The sequence below is a fragment of the Linepithema humile genome, chromosome 1 (assembly GCF_040581485.1).
Source record: "Linepithema humile isolate Giens D197 chromosome 1, Lhum_UNIL_v1.0, whole genome shotgun sequence".
In the NCBI taxonomy this organism is placed as follows: domain Eukaryota; kingdom Metazoa; phylum Arthropoda; class Insecta; order Hymenoptera; family Formicidae; genus Linepithema; species Linepithema humile.
Genome location: NC_090128.1, coordinates 33,784,251 through 33,803,879, shown reverse-complemented (window position 1 = coordinate 33,803,879; position 19,629 = coordinate 33,784,251). Strand labels below are relative to the sequence as shown.

The window sequence follows — 19,629 nt, the reverse complement described above, 5'->3', positions numbered from 1 at the left end:
CACCAGTTCCAGTATCTTTCACGGTTCTTGTTTAAGCACAATGCTACTTTAAACAAACACCAAGAGACAGCTTTAATCTTTCGGTTTGTAAATCACATTAAAACATTGAAAATGTATTTTACGCTGTGCACAAATAATCGTGGCTGTAGTCTTTCTTTTATTGTCTCTTTCTAGAATGACAAGACAATTGGTGATTAAGTCATTTTTTATCCATACGTGTTTTTTTTTCAAACACATCCAACAAAAACAGGCCGTGCGCATAAAAGAAGCGCGAGATGATTCCCACAAATAACACGTGCCGATGTTATCCGCGCATTCGCACACGTCGGAGACAAAGCCACGGGTATCGCGAATACAGTAAATTCTACTAGATACTATATAGCATATATGTAGACGTGACAGTTTCTAATTATGTAAGACGTGCGAATTATACGTGATGTATGATATTATATGCGATAAGACCCCTATTTACTTCCACGAGTTATTTATTTTTAATTGCGAAAGCTTAAGACTATCACTCGGTATAGTATTATTTAGATAAAAAGCGACCTATATATACTTCAGTGATAATTCGTGATTTAATTTATTAAATAAAACAGGCTTGCTCCTATTTTGCTGTTCTTTCAATTTGAAGTTTGCTGGATAAAACTGATTTTTATATTACGTTATATTTTTTATTCCGGATTTCTATCTATTCGTCACTTTTAATTACAATTTCGTAATTTTAATAATTAGATAAAATTAATCTACATCGACTTCGATTTCAGATTCAATCAATTTGTCAATTTAATATTATTCTCACTAAACGCTATTTAGTATTTTGCGATGAAAAGCGAAGCGAAAAATGACTTTCTGAAGTGATGCGTGCATAATTGCATCGTAATGTAGATGTTTCAACAATACTAATTAGCACCTAGACACGATCGGATAACAGATTTATCGCGATATATCGTAAAGAAAACAGAATCAACAATGGTTTTTTGTTTCATCCTATCAGTGAAATGACACTCAACGTTATCAAGATACATAAGACTTATTATTTATATCATGTTATTAAAGATATTTTAATTGTTGTCAGTAATAAGTGCCACTGTAATGTTCTTTGTGTGTGTACAGAATGATATCAGACAGAATGTATGTGTCATGCCAGATACACTGATAATAATACAATAATAATAAAAGATCTCATTTCGTTTTTTATTGCAGAAAATGCGGTGCACAGAAAAGAGTAAAACTAAATTGGCGCTCCTCCCCCTCTCTCGTGCCCTAAAAGTAATGCAAAGGTGCATCGTGGTGTTAGAAGTGTTTATCAAAGTCACGGTTCCGAGCAGCCACAATTGGATATAGCGCATGCACATCCGGCGTCCGCTATTCTCTCATCAATTAACCTTACAATGGCAAGAAAAGGAGGGAAGGCACGCCCACACCGACATTTTATTGTTCAAACTGTTAAATTTTGTGTTATAAATAGATTTTCATTCTTATTCTTGTTTAATAAACTCGGTTTAGAATAACCGGAGTGCCATTGCTACTTTGTAAACAATATTTTCACTACAGCTCATATAGAATCAAATATTCGTAGCAATTTCTAATACGCCAGTGTAAAGTACCTGTCCTTTGTCCATCGTCAATGGCGATCCTGATTAACTCTTTCGTAACCAGTGACCACTTAAATATGTATGTCTCATTTACTTTTCCATTCACAATTTTATTCCACCCATAGTTTGATGAAGCAAATATTACACATTATGTTTTCTCAAAAATTAAAAACAAAAAAGAATAAAAGTATTTACTCAATTTCCATACTAATTCTAAAATATAATTCGCGAGTAGAAAATATATTCACAATCAGTCACGACAAGTTAGGATCGAGTTCACTGTTTGATAATCATAACTTTGATAAACTGGCACTCCTCTCAGGAAACGCAAGGAATGTAAATAAATACTGAATTTATGTTACCTTGGGTTTGTTTCAGATATTTCATAACTGAAAATTAGAATATGAAGAAAAGTCTGGAACTAATTTTTAAGCAAATATATTGCGTTCATCGAAATGAGGAGTTCGATTGAGATCACACTAAGTAATCAATTAATGTGCAGGACTGATAATGAGTTGTGTGCGACACTTCATCGTGACAATATATATAATCTTTAAATAACAAAGTACTCACCAATTTCGAAGATTCACGCTGCAACATATAGTGCGCCGAGTCTTCTGGGTGACAGTCGAATCGCGTAAATAAAGCCGCATGCGCCAGAATCTACTGCGAAGATGCACAAGTTAATCCGTCGAATTCTGTGACACTGTAAAGTTCGTCTGGATCGTTCGCGTCGTCACAATTGTCAGATTATGGAGAAGTCACTCAACGTAGCACACGCGTAAGATTACCAATTACGCGTACAAACTACACGACCTCTCGCAATACTTTCGCGCCGGTCCGGCGTCAACTGAACGCTGCAGCATGAGAACTGCGAACACTCGCTTGTATATGACGGTTGCCCACGTGAGCTGCTGAATTGATCGACGCGCTCCAGACGGTCGTTCGGCGAGTTGCGCGGCACAGGTTCAAAGAGAAAATCGTGTGCGTGTTCCCTTAAAGGACAGATATAATAAGTATGAATAATCATCTTCGGGGAAATAAGCAATATGGATTAATATGATGTCTCTTTGGGCATACATGATTATCCCGGAAGACTGGTAATTTACTTTTGATAGACTTGATTATCCCGGAAGAGTAATTTTGTAATAATGGAAAATTCGTAATTTAGAGGATTTATATATAGAAGATGATAGATCTAATATTTGTACTGCGTAAATTTAAGTAAGATTTTGAAACAATTTATCTTGTTAGATGATCGAAATTGCAATTTTGATTTAAATATGATTGAGCATCTGCTTTTTAGTGAATACATATTTGAATTACATTTGTGTTTTAAGAGATTATTTTAATCGATTTTATAATAAAATAATTTATCATTCTTACTTAAATCTGTCAGATATTGTAATTTTGACAACATTACAAAATAAAATTAATATTCATATTATATATAAGGCAGAATTATATATAATATTTACACAATATATAATTAATATTTATATAAGAAGAATAAATTAAATTAAAAAATTCTTTTTACCAATTAATGAAAGGGCTCTTTAAATTAGAAATAAATTATTCATAAAATAAAAAGTAGCTAATAGAGCCTGAGCTAAGATTTAATCTAATGAGTGCTTCAATTCGAATGTAACATACAGAATTATCGTTTGCGTTTTTGGATTATTAGCGACAAATTTGTAACGGCGAGTTTGTTAGGCTCAGGTTTACTTATGCGTTATTGTATTTATTTATTGTCTTTATACGTACATTGAAGATGGCCTAACCCGAAGGCCGAAACGTACGTTTCTTTAAATCACAATTTGTAAATAAACGTTGAGCACTTAGTTCTAGCTCAGACTCTATTAGCTGTTTTTTATTTCATAAATAATTTATCTTAAATTAAAAAAATCTTATAATTATAGCTTTTGATAATTAGTTTTATAAAATTTGTGATCTGAAATTATAATGCTGATTTTCTTTCAAACGGAAAATAATAGCTTCAAAAATTAATATATTAATTGTACAATTATTGAACAAACTTTTATAACGTGCACATTATTGTTTTATGCCTATACAAGTTTAATACAGTAATTGTGATTAACGTAATGACGGATACTGAGGTTTGACAATCTAAAATTTGATACACTGCAAATGCATTCAAGGATTTCTTAGAAAGAAGTGACAGAAGACCGTGAAACGCCGATTCGGACGTTTTTGTCATCGTTATTCATTTCGAGAAATGATGTGTCATTATTTTCTTTTTATAAAGATTTCGACATTGTAATTCTTTCAGCACGATTAAATCAAATTACATTTATTTTCCGTAATTCTTTATTTTCTAAACACAATATAATGTATATACATATGTATTTTATATTTAAATAATTTATAAAGTTTATATATTAAAATTTATATATATTACTATAAAATTTTTATATATGTATTAATAAATATATAATTGTATTTAATTTATTTTTCCTATTTCAATAATAATAATATTTTTAATTATTATCAAACAAAAATAAATTTGAGAAAAATATTAATTTTATTTTGTTTTAACAAATTCTTTAATTAAGAGTTTATTTTTTTAAATAATAATTTAATTAACGTAATACTCCTGTTTTTATGCAACCCGATTGTCTTTCTTGCATTCGTAAATCATTCAACAGGTATGCAATGTTATGAAAAAAATTTTATTATAATTATAATAATTAATTTGACATTAATTCATTAATTAAAAAAATTTGAAGTTCTTTTAAATTTGTAAATATATAAAAAAATTAAATTAATTAAAAATATGCATTTCTGTTTACCTAATAAACGAATACTGTCCATAGATAATGCAGATGTCTATTTTATTCTCAAATCGAATAATTATTTATTTAGTTTGCTGTGATCACCGTATAAAGGCGCTGCAAAATGATTTATCGATGATTCCTTCAAAAGTTGTAAATTTTTCGTACTACAATGTCATTGATAAAATATTAAAAATTTATAAAATATAACTACAAGAAATTACTATAGTGATTTTTAAAAGAGCATTTAAAAATTTTAAAGATTTATTATTAGCTTTCAAATTCAGTGTGCTTTTTCTCGATGTTGTTGATGACTACATTGTGTAATATAATATATTTAATTATTGTAATTATCAATGTAATATGATAAAAAAATATCAATTTTTTATTTTTACTTACATAAACGTATAATATTGTATAAAAGATGATAAGAATGTTGTCTTAAAAATTATAAGATAAAAAAAAAAGAGAAAATTATGAGATCAAAAATAAAAATTTTTAGAATAAGCATATCTCAGTGCATAATATTAATTATAGATATTATAATTATGTTTAATGTCACATGTTAATGTAATTTTCACTTTTGACGTTTATTCTTGTTTACCATTTAAAAGAAAAGAAAGTTTTGTGTCACAAATTAGAATTAATTGTAAGATTAAAATTGCATAGTAACATTTGAACGAAAGTGATCAAAATTACATATATAAATGTCAAATGCTTCTGTAAAATTAACATTAGTTAGCAATCAAAGACACTTTATCTTTCTCAATAAATGCCTACATTACTATCTTATTTTCGAGAGTTCATCGAAATACTTGCTGTTGACGTAAAGTAAACGATTTATACATACGAAAGTGAAAGATCAATTTTACTATCAATTAATTTTATAGCTTCTAATAAAATCTTTAATAGGCTCATCTAAGATTAAAATGTTAATTGACATAGGAGAATATTTAGCTCGAGAACAAGTTACATGAATATTCTTATTATATAATAAATAATATTTATAGTTATTATAATGACAGAAATTATAGTACAATTTAATATATAACATGCGGTAATTTATAAATAATATAATTATGTTGTCTAATAGCGCCGCAAGTATAAATTGCGAGCTGTAGAACAGATATACCTAAATCTAATATGTAAATAATTATAGGTTTTTAATATTTCTTGTATGCAAATTTTTAAGCAAGTCAAAATGATCGAAAATCAAGAAAAGTCTCAAAACATTTGGAAAATTATTTTATTGAAAAGTCTCAAGAGTCTTGAAAGTCTGGAATGTATTGAATACTTTAAACGTTTCGACATTATTGAAGGTCTTTGTTTTGGTATTCTGTGTTTATCTCAAATGTCGTGCTATTAACAATTTAATGTGTGCTGACGTAGTTGAGAGTTGAACGATTCACAAATTCATCATAAGATTATTCATACGAAGCAAAAATAATTTGCTATTTTATTGCAATTATTTACGAGACAAAATAAATAATAAATTTTTTTTAAGAATAACAAATGTAAGCACGAGCGAGTAGCCGTAAGCTATGAATCTATTCTCGTTAATTGAGCCAAAGAGAGAGGAAATACAAGTTTCGCGCTTATTAGATGCACGAGTCAATCATTTAATGGCTGTCACGTTTCGTATATGGAGTCGTGAGGTGTGTGGATTTTACACACGTCTTACGGATATATAATTGGTGGTTCGATCACCTTATGCCATATCACGCGACTCCAAGCTAAAATGTATTTGTTGATTGACGTTCGATGATGCTCTGAAATTTAGCTTGGAGCGGTGCTCAACGAGCACTTTCGTCTGGCCGATAATTATTTCATTTGCCGTTCTTCTTCGAGACCGACAATATTGCACAAATAATAACATTTCACGCATAACATCTTACGCAAATAATAGTGTTATCGCGAATTGCTGATTACAGCTCGTCCAAGCTGGATGAAAATTTTAATGACGCATGGTGAAATGCTAGGCTAACAGGTGAAATGCTCTTACCAATTATAAAATATATTCTTACAAAAGGACAGCATTCGTTAGAAGCCTAATCGCGTGCAGATTTAACGTAACGTGTGCAAAAGTATCATAAGCTACAGTAAAAAAAAATATTAACTCGTAATTTTTCAATTACAAGTAGCGACAGTAGAGTGTAACAAAGTCAACATGTAAAATTGTTATCGAGCGTATGTAATACAAATGAAACAATATATTATTATTAGGAGTGATTTGATATTGGTGATGCGTAGATAATGCGTAATCGATGATGCATCTTCGATCGATTGCGCGTCACTATCTTAATTTAATTCAAAATTTTCTAGCACAGTCATGAGCGCGATGTTGAATAGTGTGTTGTCAGAGAACTGTAAGCGTTTAAATTATAGATTATAACGCGATTTTCATGAAAACCACTTATTTTATAAAATGCTCCATGATGAGAACATCATGTATCTTGTGAACCTATCGTGCAGTAAGCAACTGCTACCAAAGTTCCACATCTCTTGGTTAAAAAAGTCACTCTTGACTTGCCCCGCGCATTAAAATTTAATAATAGATATTACAGATTTTTTCGTACACATTGTACTAAATTAATTACATAACTATTATAAAATAAAATCATAAAATAAAAGCTTGAATGCAATAAAGAATTACGAGAACAATCTGAATACAATAGAATCTTGAACGTTCAAATTAATAAAATGTGAATCGTAAAGAATATTCCAGTTAGAACAAGATATTAAAAATATTATTTTTTATATCGCACAAAAAATGTTTTATTTTTATTTAGCTCTGCATTATGCAAATATACATATGTAAAAAGATGCCAATTAGATGATTATAATTCATGTTGTAATTAATTGGTAATTCGTTAAAAAAACTTTAAGAATTTAGGATCATGTGTGTAAAAAATGCCGTCTTGCGTGATATTCGTGAATTCTATTTCATTGCGGCCTCCAAGAAGCTGGTCACAAGGATAACAAGGTTAATAAGATTAGTATGTGTCAATAAAAAATGCGGTAAGATTTACAGTAATAGCTAACCTGCCGGCGGTTTCTTGACGAGGTCTTTACTGGAATGTCTATTATATTACACGAATACAATAAAAGTCAGCCATTAATAACTTTTTGTCTAATGGCTTTGACAGCTGGCTGCTATCGAACACTCTGAATTATTTCACTTTTTAATAAATCGTCAAAACCGCTTCACGATTTCGTTACGCGAATAATTTAATTTTTTTATAAACGCTGAATGCTAATTTGTATCTTTTTTTAAACGTGTAGTTAAGGAATTACGTTTAGCAGGATTAAATTTTATATTAAATTTTGTGAGATAATATATGAAAAATGCCACCCAATGTAGATAAATGTTGGAATAAATACGATTAAAAAAGTAGAAATTGAAAAAGTAGCGTGAAACGACACGCAGTTCCCATTTATTCTATATCGACGCTTATACTACTTAAATTTCATTACACAAAGCAATATTATTTATGAAGAATTCTCTGTATGATTAATTTTGTAAATTTGCAAGATCATGATCACATTACGTTTTATAGATGCTTAGCATAATTTGACAATTATGTATATGACATAACACAATACTTTTAGCATTCAAATGTCTTACAGGAAACAAAACAAAGTTAATTAATAAAAATGGTAAATTTGTAAATTTTTTTCTTACATCTCAAGTTAATATATTGTCAAACATTGTAGCGTCGTTTAATTAACATATTAATTAGCAAAGATTTTTGCAGACTAAAACTTTTGTGCATATTTTGTAACAGAATATTCAGAAATTCCATTCTCTTTTCCTTTTTCTCTTTCTCTCTCTCTAGTTATATAAAGCTATAGACTATGCACGAAGCAGTTGTAGCATATTTCTATTGTGGTCTTGTTGGAACGTAAAATTGAAATAATTTGCTGCTGACTCGGTAAACGATCCGCACGAACATCGAGTGGCATCACTTTGTTTCAACGAAAATGAGCTACGAGTATGTCGCACGGTAGCTTACAAGGCGAAGATTGATTAAGAAAGTTCTGACATTATAGCAATCTGTCATCGCACGTAATTAAGCCGTCACAGCGGCACTTATGGTAGACCTTTGTTCACACCGCGTCGTCTTATTCAAAGAGAGAATTAATTATACGTATTGTCCCATAGAGTGTCGCGCGTATGTAGACTGCGATGCTACGAAATATCGCAAAGCAATAAGCGTAATCGGTTTAAAGTAATATTAAACCGTTAAAGAAATATGCAACGCGATAAAAAAATGTAGTCCAATAGTTAATAATATAAAATATAATATTTTAAAAAATTAAATAAAATTATTCCGATAGATAATATCGGTAATTATGAGCGACAGCAGGCTGTCGTCAGCCGATAAATTCAACTGCGCCCGTTCGCAGAATCAGAACCAGATTCAGGTTTCATTCAGGAAATTCTGATACAAGAATGGCCGAGTATCATCATTCAGAAACTATTTGCTTGAGTAACAACCAACGAAGACAACGAGCTGCAACATCGCCGAAGGAAGAACGAAGACTTCAACTGCGTTTTACCTTCGTTTTTGCTTTGACGATGCGTCCTGTCCTACGTTTCTCTAACACTCGCTTGCCGACAATTACAATTGCAATAATTATTCTCGAGTGCTGTGAGAAATTCGTCTCCTCTTTTCGTGTTAGAGAAAAAAGGCTGGCCTTCTGTGCTTACAATTAGACGTAAGATATTCGTTCGTAGGCAAGGTCGATGTCGCAATCCCGCCTCGTACAGACGATCTTGGATCTTTCTCCCGTACGAATTATCGACTGGAGATGAATAAATAAGTGACATAAAACCTCGTTCAATATAGAAAAAAATATTAAGGAAATTAAAAAAATTATTTGATGATTAAAAGAAAAAGAAGTGTTATATTTTTATATTAAATATTCTGTTTGTTTTGTATTTTTGCAATGTTTGCCATTACTTCATTTACTTATTTTACTTAATTTATCGTTTATAGACCATCCAATTATAATAGTTTGAAATATAATATTATTGATATTTTACTGTCAAATAATATTTTACTTAATCAACATTTTAAATTACTTTTTTCACTTGCCGATTCTTGCGTTAAGGCTCAATATTTGCTACATTCATCATAATCATTGACGCAATCTCATTTACACGAGTTTCGCTCGAATACGTGTAAATAGCTAATGGGAGGAGTCGCCGACGAAGAAGAGTACAGGGGGAGAGAAAGTACGATTGGGTGTTAAAGACTCACGTGGCTTCTGTTAATGCGTCTCCTCCTATGATTAATCACTCTTGATTATGATTTTATGACTCAGAGTGTCGCGCCTTAATTTTACTGCTATAATATGCCATCACTTAATACTTTTGCAACTTTTTATTGTCTGTTACGATATAAATATGTTTTTAAAATTAGCAACTTGCTTTTAGTTTCTCCTAATTAATTTAAAATCAATCTTTCTTAATAACTTTGTTTCGAAAGAATGTAACGTGTTAATTTTTCATGCTAATTGATATTAAACGTATATGATTTGCGTAGATGCAAACATAGTTTGATGAATTTAATTTCAAATGTATATTTATTATCTATTATAATAAAGAGTTTATTCTTTATTAAAAATTTCAAGCTAGAGAGATTCGTAAAGCATAAAATACGATTTAGTAACGATTCGCGAACAATTTGTAAATCATAGAGCAGCGGAGCGCATTTCCTTCTCATTTCCTCGAGCAATATAACGTGTCTAGGTTTATCGAGATGGCAACAAAGGTGTACACGCGATCAGTGCGTTTGTTTCGCAAACGAGATCTCCTCAAAGAATGATCTGTCCTGGAATTTTTCAGAGTTATGCAAATCTCATGGATATCTGAGCAGCGAAATAATAGGCGGTATTTATCTAACAGAGACCTCTTTTTATTCTTATAATCCATAAGCGATCGATCTAAATCGACAAGCTTCGCTCGTGTGAAGTCGCAGATGCTTCTCACTGTGCTCAATTAGGAATTGGAATGTATTTAAAAAAATATCTGGATTTTCAAATTCATAAAACGGTATTTCATCGCTGACGCCACTTTCTAAATGGCAATGTGTGCTCGAGGCGCTATCATTGTTGAAATTCGCTTCGTTCGCATTGCCGTTTTGCGCGCGAATGTCGCGTGCTCTGTATACTCTTGAGGACCTGCACAAGCAATGCAATGCCAACCGGTTTCTCGACGAGTTATGTAACACCGACCGATTTAAGTGATGCGCGGAAAGGTCAAGTCAACTTTTGGCAAAAGATTCTATTTTAGCCGTGCTTCTCCCTCTTTCTCCTTGTCCTTCCTATGGGCACGAAACCCAGGCTTTTTGTCGTTTTCGTGTATCATTGCGAATCAGGGAAAGTGGGGTCTACAATATAAAAGCGCATTCGGATCTCATGGATATCACACTCGAAATCTCATCACGCTCCATTGGATCAACCAGATTCGAGCACGACAAAATGAAATTCCTTGTGAGTAATTTATTTATCTTCATCTTTAATTTATTTTTACTTCAGCTTCACTCTGTCTTCCATTAACAAGCAAATCCATCCAAAAATTAACATTTAGATTATTAAAGATAAATCAAAGTTCAATTGGTTTTTTAGAAACACTTTAAATCTTCAAAATTTATGTAAATTTATGTAAATTTTGAACTAGCTTAATTTTAATTAATATTTATATAAATACGCATAATTAAGATACAAATTTTCGAACTTTTTTATTGATTCTTTTTTTATTTATTAACGTTAATTATTCGCTGAGAATAATATTTTCTCGGGTTTTTCCATTTGCTTTGATCTTTTCCGGCATATCGCAAACAATAGCTTGTTATAATCCTATGATCTCATTAATATCTGTCTAATTTATCAAAAGAAGAATAGAGTACTGTAATAACCGCAATGAAATATCAAATGCCACAAATTAACAATGAAACTCGTATTGAGAAATGTCGGATCTTTAATAATGCGTCATGTATTAATTCGTTTAATCTCAAGATTATTTAACACTTCGATGATATCTCATCTTTTTCACGGATCCGCTACGAAACCTGTAATTTTTTTTGCAGCGTGCAACATTACACAGCAATTTTTTGTTTTTTGTACTTTCCGGCCAATTACATTTTATATAATCAGTGCATAATGCCGTTGACTCTTATAACACAAATCTGTTATTTAATTAACACACTCTTAATACGCTTATGACTCGATAATATAATCCAATCATGATAATACTTCCGCTATAAATTGCTGCATTCGTTTAACAAAGTTTCAATCACAATACATATTAATTTTTAGAATTCATATTCTTTCTACTATCATAATTATTTTCTACAATTAGTAAAACTAATAATTTTTCTTTTTTTAAATCTCTATTGTTATATTAACAAAACTATATCTACATTTTGTGACTCAAGAGATTGCTGTATTCAAATATAACAAGATTAACGTTCTAACTCATCAATAAAGATTTTTATTTCTGCTTTATTATTAGCACCCGACACTTGCGCTCGTATTTTTCCGCAATCTTAACGAGTAATTTTCATTTCGTTTGCCTCAATCGCGTACAATTACAGTTTCAGATTATAGCTTTGGCTCTAGTCGCCGGCGCCATGGCCGCTGTGCAACCGATACAAATCCTGAGACAAGCGCAAGACATCTCGCCCGAAGGATCTTACAGCTACGGCTATGAGACCGAACACGGCATCGCTGTTTCCGAGCAGGGCTCGCCGCAGCCTGTAGGACCCAAGGGCGAACACGCGGTAGTCGCACAAGGCCAATTCCAGTACACGGCTCCTGATGGCACCCCGATCGTCGTCCAATACACTGCCGACGAGAATGGCTTCCACCCACAGGGTGTTCACTTGCCGGTCGCTCCCCCCGTACCTGAGCAGATCCAGAGGGCCGTCAACTGGGTCTTGACCCACCCACAACACGATAACCAGAAATAAATAATCGATGACATTTAGCAACATCTCCGGACAAGGTGTATACCTCTCAAGCAACGAAGTGTAGATATAGGTTTTTCTTAATATAAATGCAATTATTTCTTAAGAAAAAAAAGAATCATCAAGTGTACTTATTTAACAACCATCGCATCCAAAAAAAAACTTCAAACTTCGTTTACACTTTCTAAAAGACGACAGAAATTAATTGATATATTTAAAGAATTAAATACGTATAAATTGTACAAAGTATTTTACGACTGCCTTTATCTGGATTCAAGATAATTCAAATAATCCAGAATAGAGATACTTTGTTTTTTTTGTATTTAGTCATAAAAGTGTAACGCGTCATAAGAAAGAACAGATTTTTGAAAAGTTAATCGAATTTTGATTCGATTTTTTGCACGCTAACCGGTTTGTCGCATTCTTCGCGCGGACACGCTACTTTTAATTCATGACATCTCAGTCTTCTAAATCGCAGCCACGTGACACGGTAGATTTTGCGGAATCTATAGAAAAAACAGTATACTTTACGATTTCTTTTTACGTGTGCGCGCCGGATATTTCTGTGAGAGACCCTGGCATTTATTCTTACGCAACGAATATAACCGTGGTTATATCGCCGGTTTGGTAATTTCGACGACACGACCAATGGATCGGAGTTTCTATTTGTAAAGGGAGAGCCGGCAGAAATGATTTACGGATGCTTGGAACCAGGTGAAAGAAAGAATCTTTCATGTCATCTATGCTGAGAAAAAAAATGTTTGCTGTCGGGAAGTTATTTTTTTTTAAGAATTAATGTTGTATTTTGCGTATCGCAACATGATTTCCTTGGAATCAAGACCGAAGAACGTAGAAGATCCGCGATATGAAGGAAAAGATGTGGGCGGCAGTGATAAATATTAATACTATTGAGAGAATGACGGCAAAATCTATTATCGCCCGAAATTAATAATATCAAGGCTAGAGTATTGTATTATGCGGTCGATAAATAATTGTTTAGTATCCACATTGTTACGCAGTTAAAATGAATAAATATCACATCAAGTTACATTGTGCGTTGAATGCTACATTGTGTCACGTTTGAACGGAATTTGTTAAAAATACATTGGGGAATTAAATTAAAATTTTCGATAAAACGCTCAATAATAGTATTTGATAAAAAAATATTAATATCAAAATTTTGAAAATTTTATCCCGTAATAGGCAATTTTCATGATCTTTGATAGTAGAAGTAGCATAACTAATTATAATGGTATCGTTTATACAACAGCCATCGTTTATTGTCCTGAAGAGCGCAATCAGCGTTGATTAACGCCGATCCGACGATTAAAATGTAATTTTCAAGCGCGATATAATGAAATTCTCGGTGAATTCCCTCGGCCGTATCGCGGCATCATTTCAATCAACGTGGCAGATGTTTCCTAGGAAATCTCACAATTATCACAATGTGCACCGTTCGCCAATAATCAGTGGCAACGATTTTTCGCGCCTACTGACCATTGCATCGGCTTAACATTGCGTAGAGTATGGTAAGATGGCAAGGACCGATAATTTCCCCCCGTTTCCCGCGTGACGTCTTATGATAGACACGCAAATGTGAGAAATCATCCACTGAGATTCTTATCCCGCTCGTTATCTCGATCAGCAACACGTTGCACGAGCGTAACATGCAAATCATATCGATATTGAGTAAAGAGTCGATAATTAATAATCGAATAATTTTTTTAGTTAAAAAAATAATCGCGTTGAGGAGAAAATAAATGTTATTTGTCTAACAAATAATTAAATATTACATACGTTAGTAAATTGTTAATAAAGAGTTTACTTTTAACGAACCTATAATTGTTATTAGTTTATTATTGCGAAATTTGCTCTATTAATTATTATCGTTGTTTCTACCTTCATTATTCTATTTAACTTTAAAAATCAAAAACATCCGGCAAACTTACGCGCTTGCACAATCGATATCTGTAATTATTAATTAGTATATTTAACCGCGACTAATTTCGAAAGGTCGCGTTACTGCCGCCATACTGTCGCAATTAACCGATGCTCGCCCAGCGCAATGTGTTAATTAACGAAGTGCGGAACGTTTATTTTTTCCGAGAGCAAACGATCGAGCTAGTCGGTTTCTGAGATTCTCTCGCGGGAACAAAAGTGATTGGCAATAATAAGCCTGGCTTGGAGGCTCGCGAGGAGAGGAATTCCCTAGTCGTTCTCTCTCGCGCGCGCGTTTCTCTAATCGCTGGATCCTCAGTGGGCGGTCCTGATAGGCACGACCGCGGGAATAGGTAAAGACATATATCGGTGGGCGAAGATGTGCGCGATGCACCGTGATACAGTGCGCTGCGCGATGCGGAGAGAAAAAGAAAATTCACGATGGCGCGTTGCGATGCGGCCGTATCGAAAAGAATATATCGAGAGATCACGCCGAGCGAATCGATCCCGTCGAGAAACGCCTGCATATAATTGGGGCATTATTTGCTTATGAGCGGAAAATTATGGGATCGATAAACGTGGTCGTTTGCATCCCATTCTTATTAATACTCGATTTGATCGATTACAATGGTATCGCATTGAGTTTCGCTTTAATGTCACTGAGATGTGTTTAAATAAATTAGATCGTGCAATTCTTCAAAAAGATCGTTTGATAAAAATAATAAATATAAGAACCAAGAATTTTTAATTAATTTTTAAATTAATTTACATATAATTTACAAGCAAATATGTTATTCCAACATGTTGTGTAAAATAATTCTATTCTTTTAAGCGTCGTAAATTTATCTAAAGAGCACGCGTTTGCTTGAAACTATTTATATTAAAGATACGTTGTGTTTCCAGTATACGGATTAATTATGGCTTGAGATCTGTCAGTTTGCATTGCAAAACCACAAAGCGCATTTACATAAGCGCATTGAAACGCGCACGTTCGAGTAAACCACCGCTTTTTTTTTGTAAAAAAATATCTCGAAGTATCTCATCCTGTTAATGGATGGCTCATTTCATAACAGCAAGCTGAAGGATTCACGAAGGAAGATTTGCGAGTGATCTAGGCGAAACCCCTCGCGAACGGGAAAGAGAAGGGTTACGATCTTGTAGCGGTAATTGGAGATCGTATCGAGGGCGGATTATATATTAGGATGTGCCTTTCTTCAACGACAGGCGCGAATTTGCGCCGTTACTACAGACGTTATTACATGATTATACTTCATTATGTTGCATTATAAATATTGGACGTCACGATAACGGCCTCACGTCCGAGTCGGAAGAGAGATTAATTTTGCGCAATATGTAGCTCAATAATTAGCTGTTATGTATCTATAAAATTGTAACACAATTTTCAAAAAAAATAATAAATTTAAAATTAATTTAGAATAATTGATTTATGATTAATTTGCGTAGAATAAAATAAATGAGAATAGAATAGATAATAGTTTAATAATTTTTAATTTCAAATCAGAGTCATTGATGAAAAGGGACGCGAGTTAAACAAGTCTCATAATTCCCAATATTTCTATTGTTAGCAATAGGATTAACGGATGCGATTCGCGGATCCCATTTGGATTAGCTCGAATGCGCTTGAAATAGCGATTGCAAACAGTGTATAAGATGACTAGAATTATCAGGTATACGAGCATCGAGGATAGGTTCCTGCAATTGTTCAGGGAAAAATAGCGCATAATAGCGTTTTAAGTCAGTACATCGAGCGAACAAATGCAGATCCGAGGGCGGATTACCATACACTTCTTGAGTAACCCTGCGCGGCATAACTGGCAGGTTACGTCTTGTTCTATCCTCCGGTCTCGTCGGATTACGTATACCGTGCTCCCATACGGTTTATTCTTAAAATTTATTGCAAAATCCACGAAACTTTACGCGTGGCTGATCAAAGACATAAATCTCTTCCAAAGTTATTCTAAAATTAAAATCAAGTTTCGTGGATTCCATCCTGCATTCTAAAGAGTTTTATGTTTAAACTCTCAATCGCGCTTAGCGCAAGCAGAAATTTAATTAGATAGATCGAGGTTAAAGATTCGTAAAGTGGACCGACCATGCCCAATGGAAGAGAACCGTGGTGTGGCGCAACGAGGCTCTCTAAGATTTCGTGCTTGATAGAGATGCTGCGCGCCACGTGCGGCGCGATGGTGTTTCGGGCTCGTGTCCCTTTCAGGAATTAGAGATTCCACGAACGATGCAAATCCGAAGGCGGGCTGCCTCTTCTTGGGTAACCCCGCAGCGGCATAACTGGCAGGTTATTCTCCTTCGGCGTTACATCTCTCGTTCTTCGGGGCCCGGCCCGTCCCCGGCGCCGCCAACAATAAACACGACGTTTCTCGCGGGTAGAGCAGTTTTTAATGTCAAGGCGCCGCCTTTTTGTCGAGACGCTCTCCGGTAACACCTTTCTGCACGCTCTCGGGCCAGAGTTAGGCGAGGAAAAGGCGCGCCGTGTATCGCGAATATGAGCGCGTTGTCGAAATGTCCCGATTGGACTCCGCCCGATGTCTCGCTCGACAAACCAAATGTCAGACACATCTTTCGTAATGAAATTTTATAAGAATTTAATGAGCGCGACATTACGTTTCACTCTCGTAAAACTTTTACTCAGATTCACATAAACTGCTGATTAAAACGATAGCGTCTTTAGCAAAAAAATAATTCTTTTTTCTTCTTCAACAGTAATGTATTGACATCTTTTTGCAAAATATATCTTAAATCTTTTTATACGGTGAAATATCGCGGTGCAGTAAAAATCGCGAATTTTTCCATCAATCCACAGATGAAGAGTGCATTCATTTGCGAAACGCAAATTGATGGAGATGCGTGTCCCATTCCACGGAGATACAAATTGTTTTATTGACGTGAGGTCGATGCCGTAATTTACAGAGTTTATTGCAAGCGTAATCCTCTTCGTGGCACATCAAACAATGCAACGATTCTCGCTCGCAGAATGCTAAGCACAGAGACAAAAGAAAGGGTGGGTTCGTACAGCGTCAGTGTACGATAGGATTCAATCCTAGATATGTTCGAGCTTAAAAAGGCCGTCATTGTTTCCTCGGGATTGCCCTAGAATGCGGCGTATGACAGCTCTACACTTATTGCAGTTTGAATTAGCAGGCCATGTATAATTGATGATTTAAAATGATTGAAACATGTTATTTTCTAAGCGCAAATGTATGTTTAGAATTCATCTTTCACACAAAAGATAAATGTTAACATTAAAGACTGCTTAAGAATGTAAAATTTTAATTTCAAATAGAAATTAATAATTAATCTGGACATTAAAATTTGAAATAACATTTCTAAGAATTTTGATTCTATTAATTGTAATATTTGCTATTTGTTTACATATGTGTTTGACATACTGAAGTCTTTCAACAAAATCAGAAAGAAGATTTATTATTATTATCGTAATGATTTATATAAAATATTTGCAGAATGCATGAATAATTGCAAAATTTTCTCGAATTTCGCAGAAAACGTGAACAGAGCGTTTACAATTCCGCGGATTCGCCTACGTTCCGTAGACATTTATGTCTCCGTCGATGTCTCGCGCCACGTACAATTAGATCCTTTATCGCTGATAAAAGAGCTAACAGTCCCGCGGGGCTACGTCTTGTACATTTGTACGTACCGTTGTCTCTATTACACCCACGTGTGCTTGTATTACAATCCAGTGGTGAGATTAGTGGCGAAACTCGTAAATATCATCATTACTAACGTGTTTGGAAAATACGAATGTATGTGGAATTCTTTGCCACTGATCCTAGTTTAAATACCACCTGTCAAACGCGCGGCACCGGCGCATCCTAGTTGCCGTCGTCTCGCGCTTGTCATAATTTCTCCCGTATCTTTTGTTCACGATTTATTTGCGGCGTTTCTATGTTGCCCTTTCTGCCCTTCTTTGATAATTCGCGCAACTAGGAGATAGCTCGGATTATTCACAAGGCAAAAAAAGAGATACTAACAAGTTAAAGATAGATAAGAATATGCTGTTACATGTTCGTGTGCGAGAAATGCCATAAAGATTCGCCACGATCTTACTGTATCTCGCTTTTAGCTTGTTTGAGATGTAGGTACATTTGTTAATCAATTTGTTCTTTGATTATATGCGTATTATAAATAAATGCCGAATTAATCAATAATCGAGAGATAATCGTATATATTATTTGTTAAAAATAGATCTAATATTATAAATGTAATTAATACACTTTTGTTTTTAAGAAGATTATTATTATATACCGTATTGCTCTTTAATTAATCGGTTGCAAAAGGAAGCACATCAACTTTTTTGCATAATAATATCGTCGATTATCGACGGCGCATTGTAGAAATCACGCATGAAATATTTATAAGCAATTATTTTCTTATAATTATTTATTAGTTATGCATTTATATTCAGTCCTAAGATACCCACGCACTATTTATCCGTGAGATCTTCGATGAATGCAGAACAAACGTGTAATTATGTTATAATTCTTTTCTTATTGGTTACTTCATTTTAACATCTTTTCCCTTTTACGAAATAGAAAGGGTTGGATACGACCCACTTTTGGCAGGGACATTATAATGATATGCACAAACTATATATATATAAATCTAACATTCTAATATCAAATCAATCATCGTTTTCAAGAAAAAAATCACGAATCTTGCAATTAAATAAATATTATAATGTTTAATAAAAATTATAATGTAATTTGTGATTACAATAAATTATTATATTATAATTAACGTTTAATTCGTGATAAAAATTGTACGTATTTTTTGCTTTATTAATATCATTATTAAATTTTAGCAGTTACAAAGATATATCGCGAATTTTATTTTAGCAGTAATATACAAAAATGCATAATATATAAAAAAAAACTGTAAAAAATTTATATAATTTTATTTTTAATGTTCAATATTACTGCAATAAAAAACCAAGAAACTTAAAACAATTTGGAAAAATCGCAAGTGAACTATCCAATAAACATTAAGACATTCTATGTACGTCCTACGTATATACATATATGGATATTCGTATATATATATAAATATATATATAGCGAATGAGCTAATGAGTGAATACTGTTTTTGTAATGTTTTTGGAATTTGTTGTAATATTTCTGTGATATTATGATGATATCACCACGACTGTAATTAATGATATCACTGTAACTTTCTGATAATGTCACAGTGACATCACAATATTCATAAATGTAAATATAAAATGTCACAGAAATGTTGCAACAAATTCCAAAAACATTACAAAAACAGTATTCA

The 19,629-nt window shown here is 33.2% G+C and overlaps 2 protein-coding genes across 6 annotated transcripts in view; one reads left to right on the top strand and one right to left on the bottom strand.

Moving 5' to 3' along the window:
* Positions 1-19,629, bottom strand: part of LOC105678625 (sphingomyelin phosphodiesterase) — a 71,848-nt gene that overhangs the window by 28,651 nt on the left and 23,568 nt on the right. For 3 of the 5 annotated variants that reach the window (XR_001101724.2, XM_012378119.2, XM_012378120.2), the window contains exon 1: positions 2,172-2,475. The exons of 1 other annotated variant lie outside the window; for it this stretch is intronic. The gene's annotated coding sequence lies outside the window, so the exon portion shown is untranslated. Of the gene's footprint in view, positions 1-2,171; positions 2,476-19,629 lie in introns of those variants that run through there. One more of the 5 variants, XM_012378118.2, reaches the window with a different exon arrangement.
* On the top strand, positions 10,707-12,905 carry LOC105678630 (endocuticle structural glycoprotein SgAbd-8). Its single transcript, XM_012378124.2, is given in 3 exon segments — positions 10,707-10,782; positions 10,785-10,888; positions 11,992-12,905. Coding segments are annotated over 3 exon segments (540 nt in total). The 5' UTR covers positions 10,707-10,721; the 3' UTR covers positions 12,367-12,905.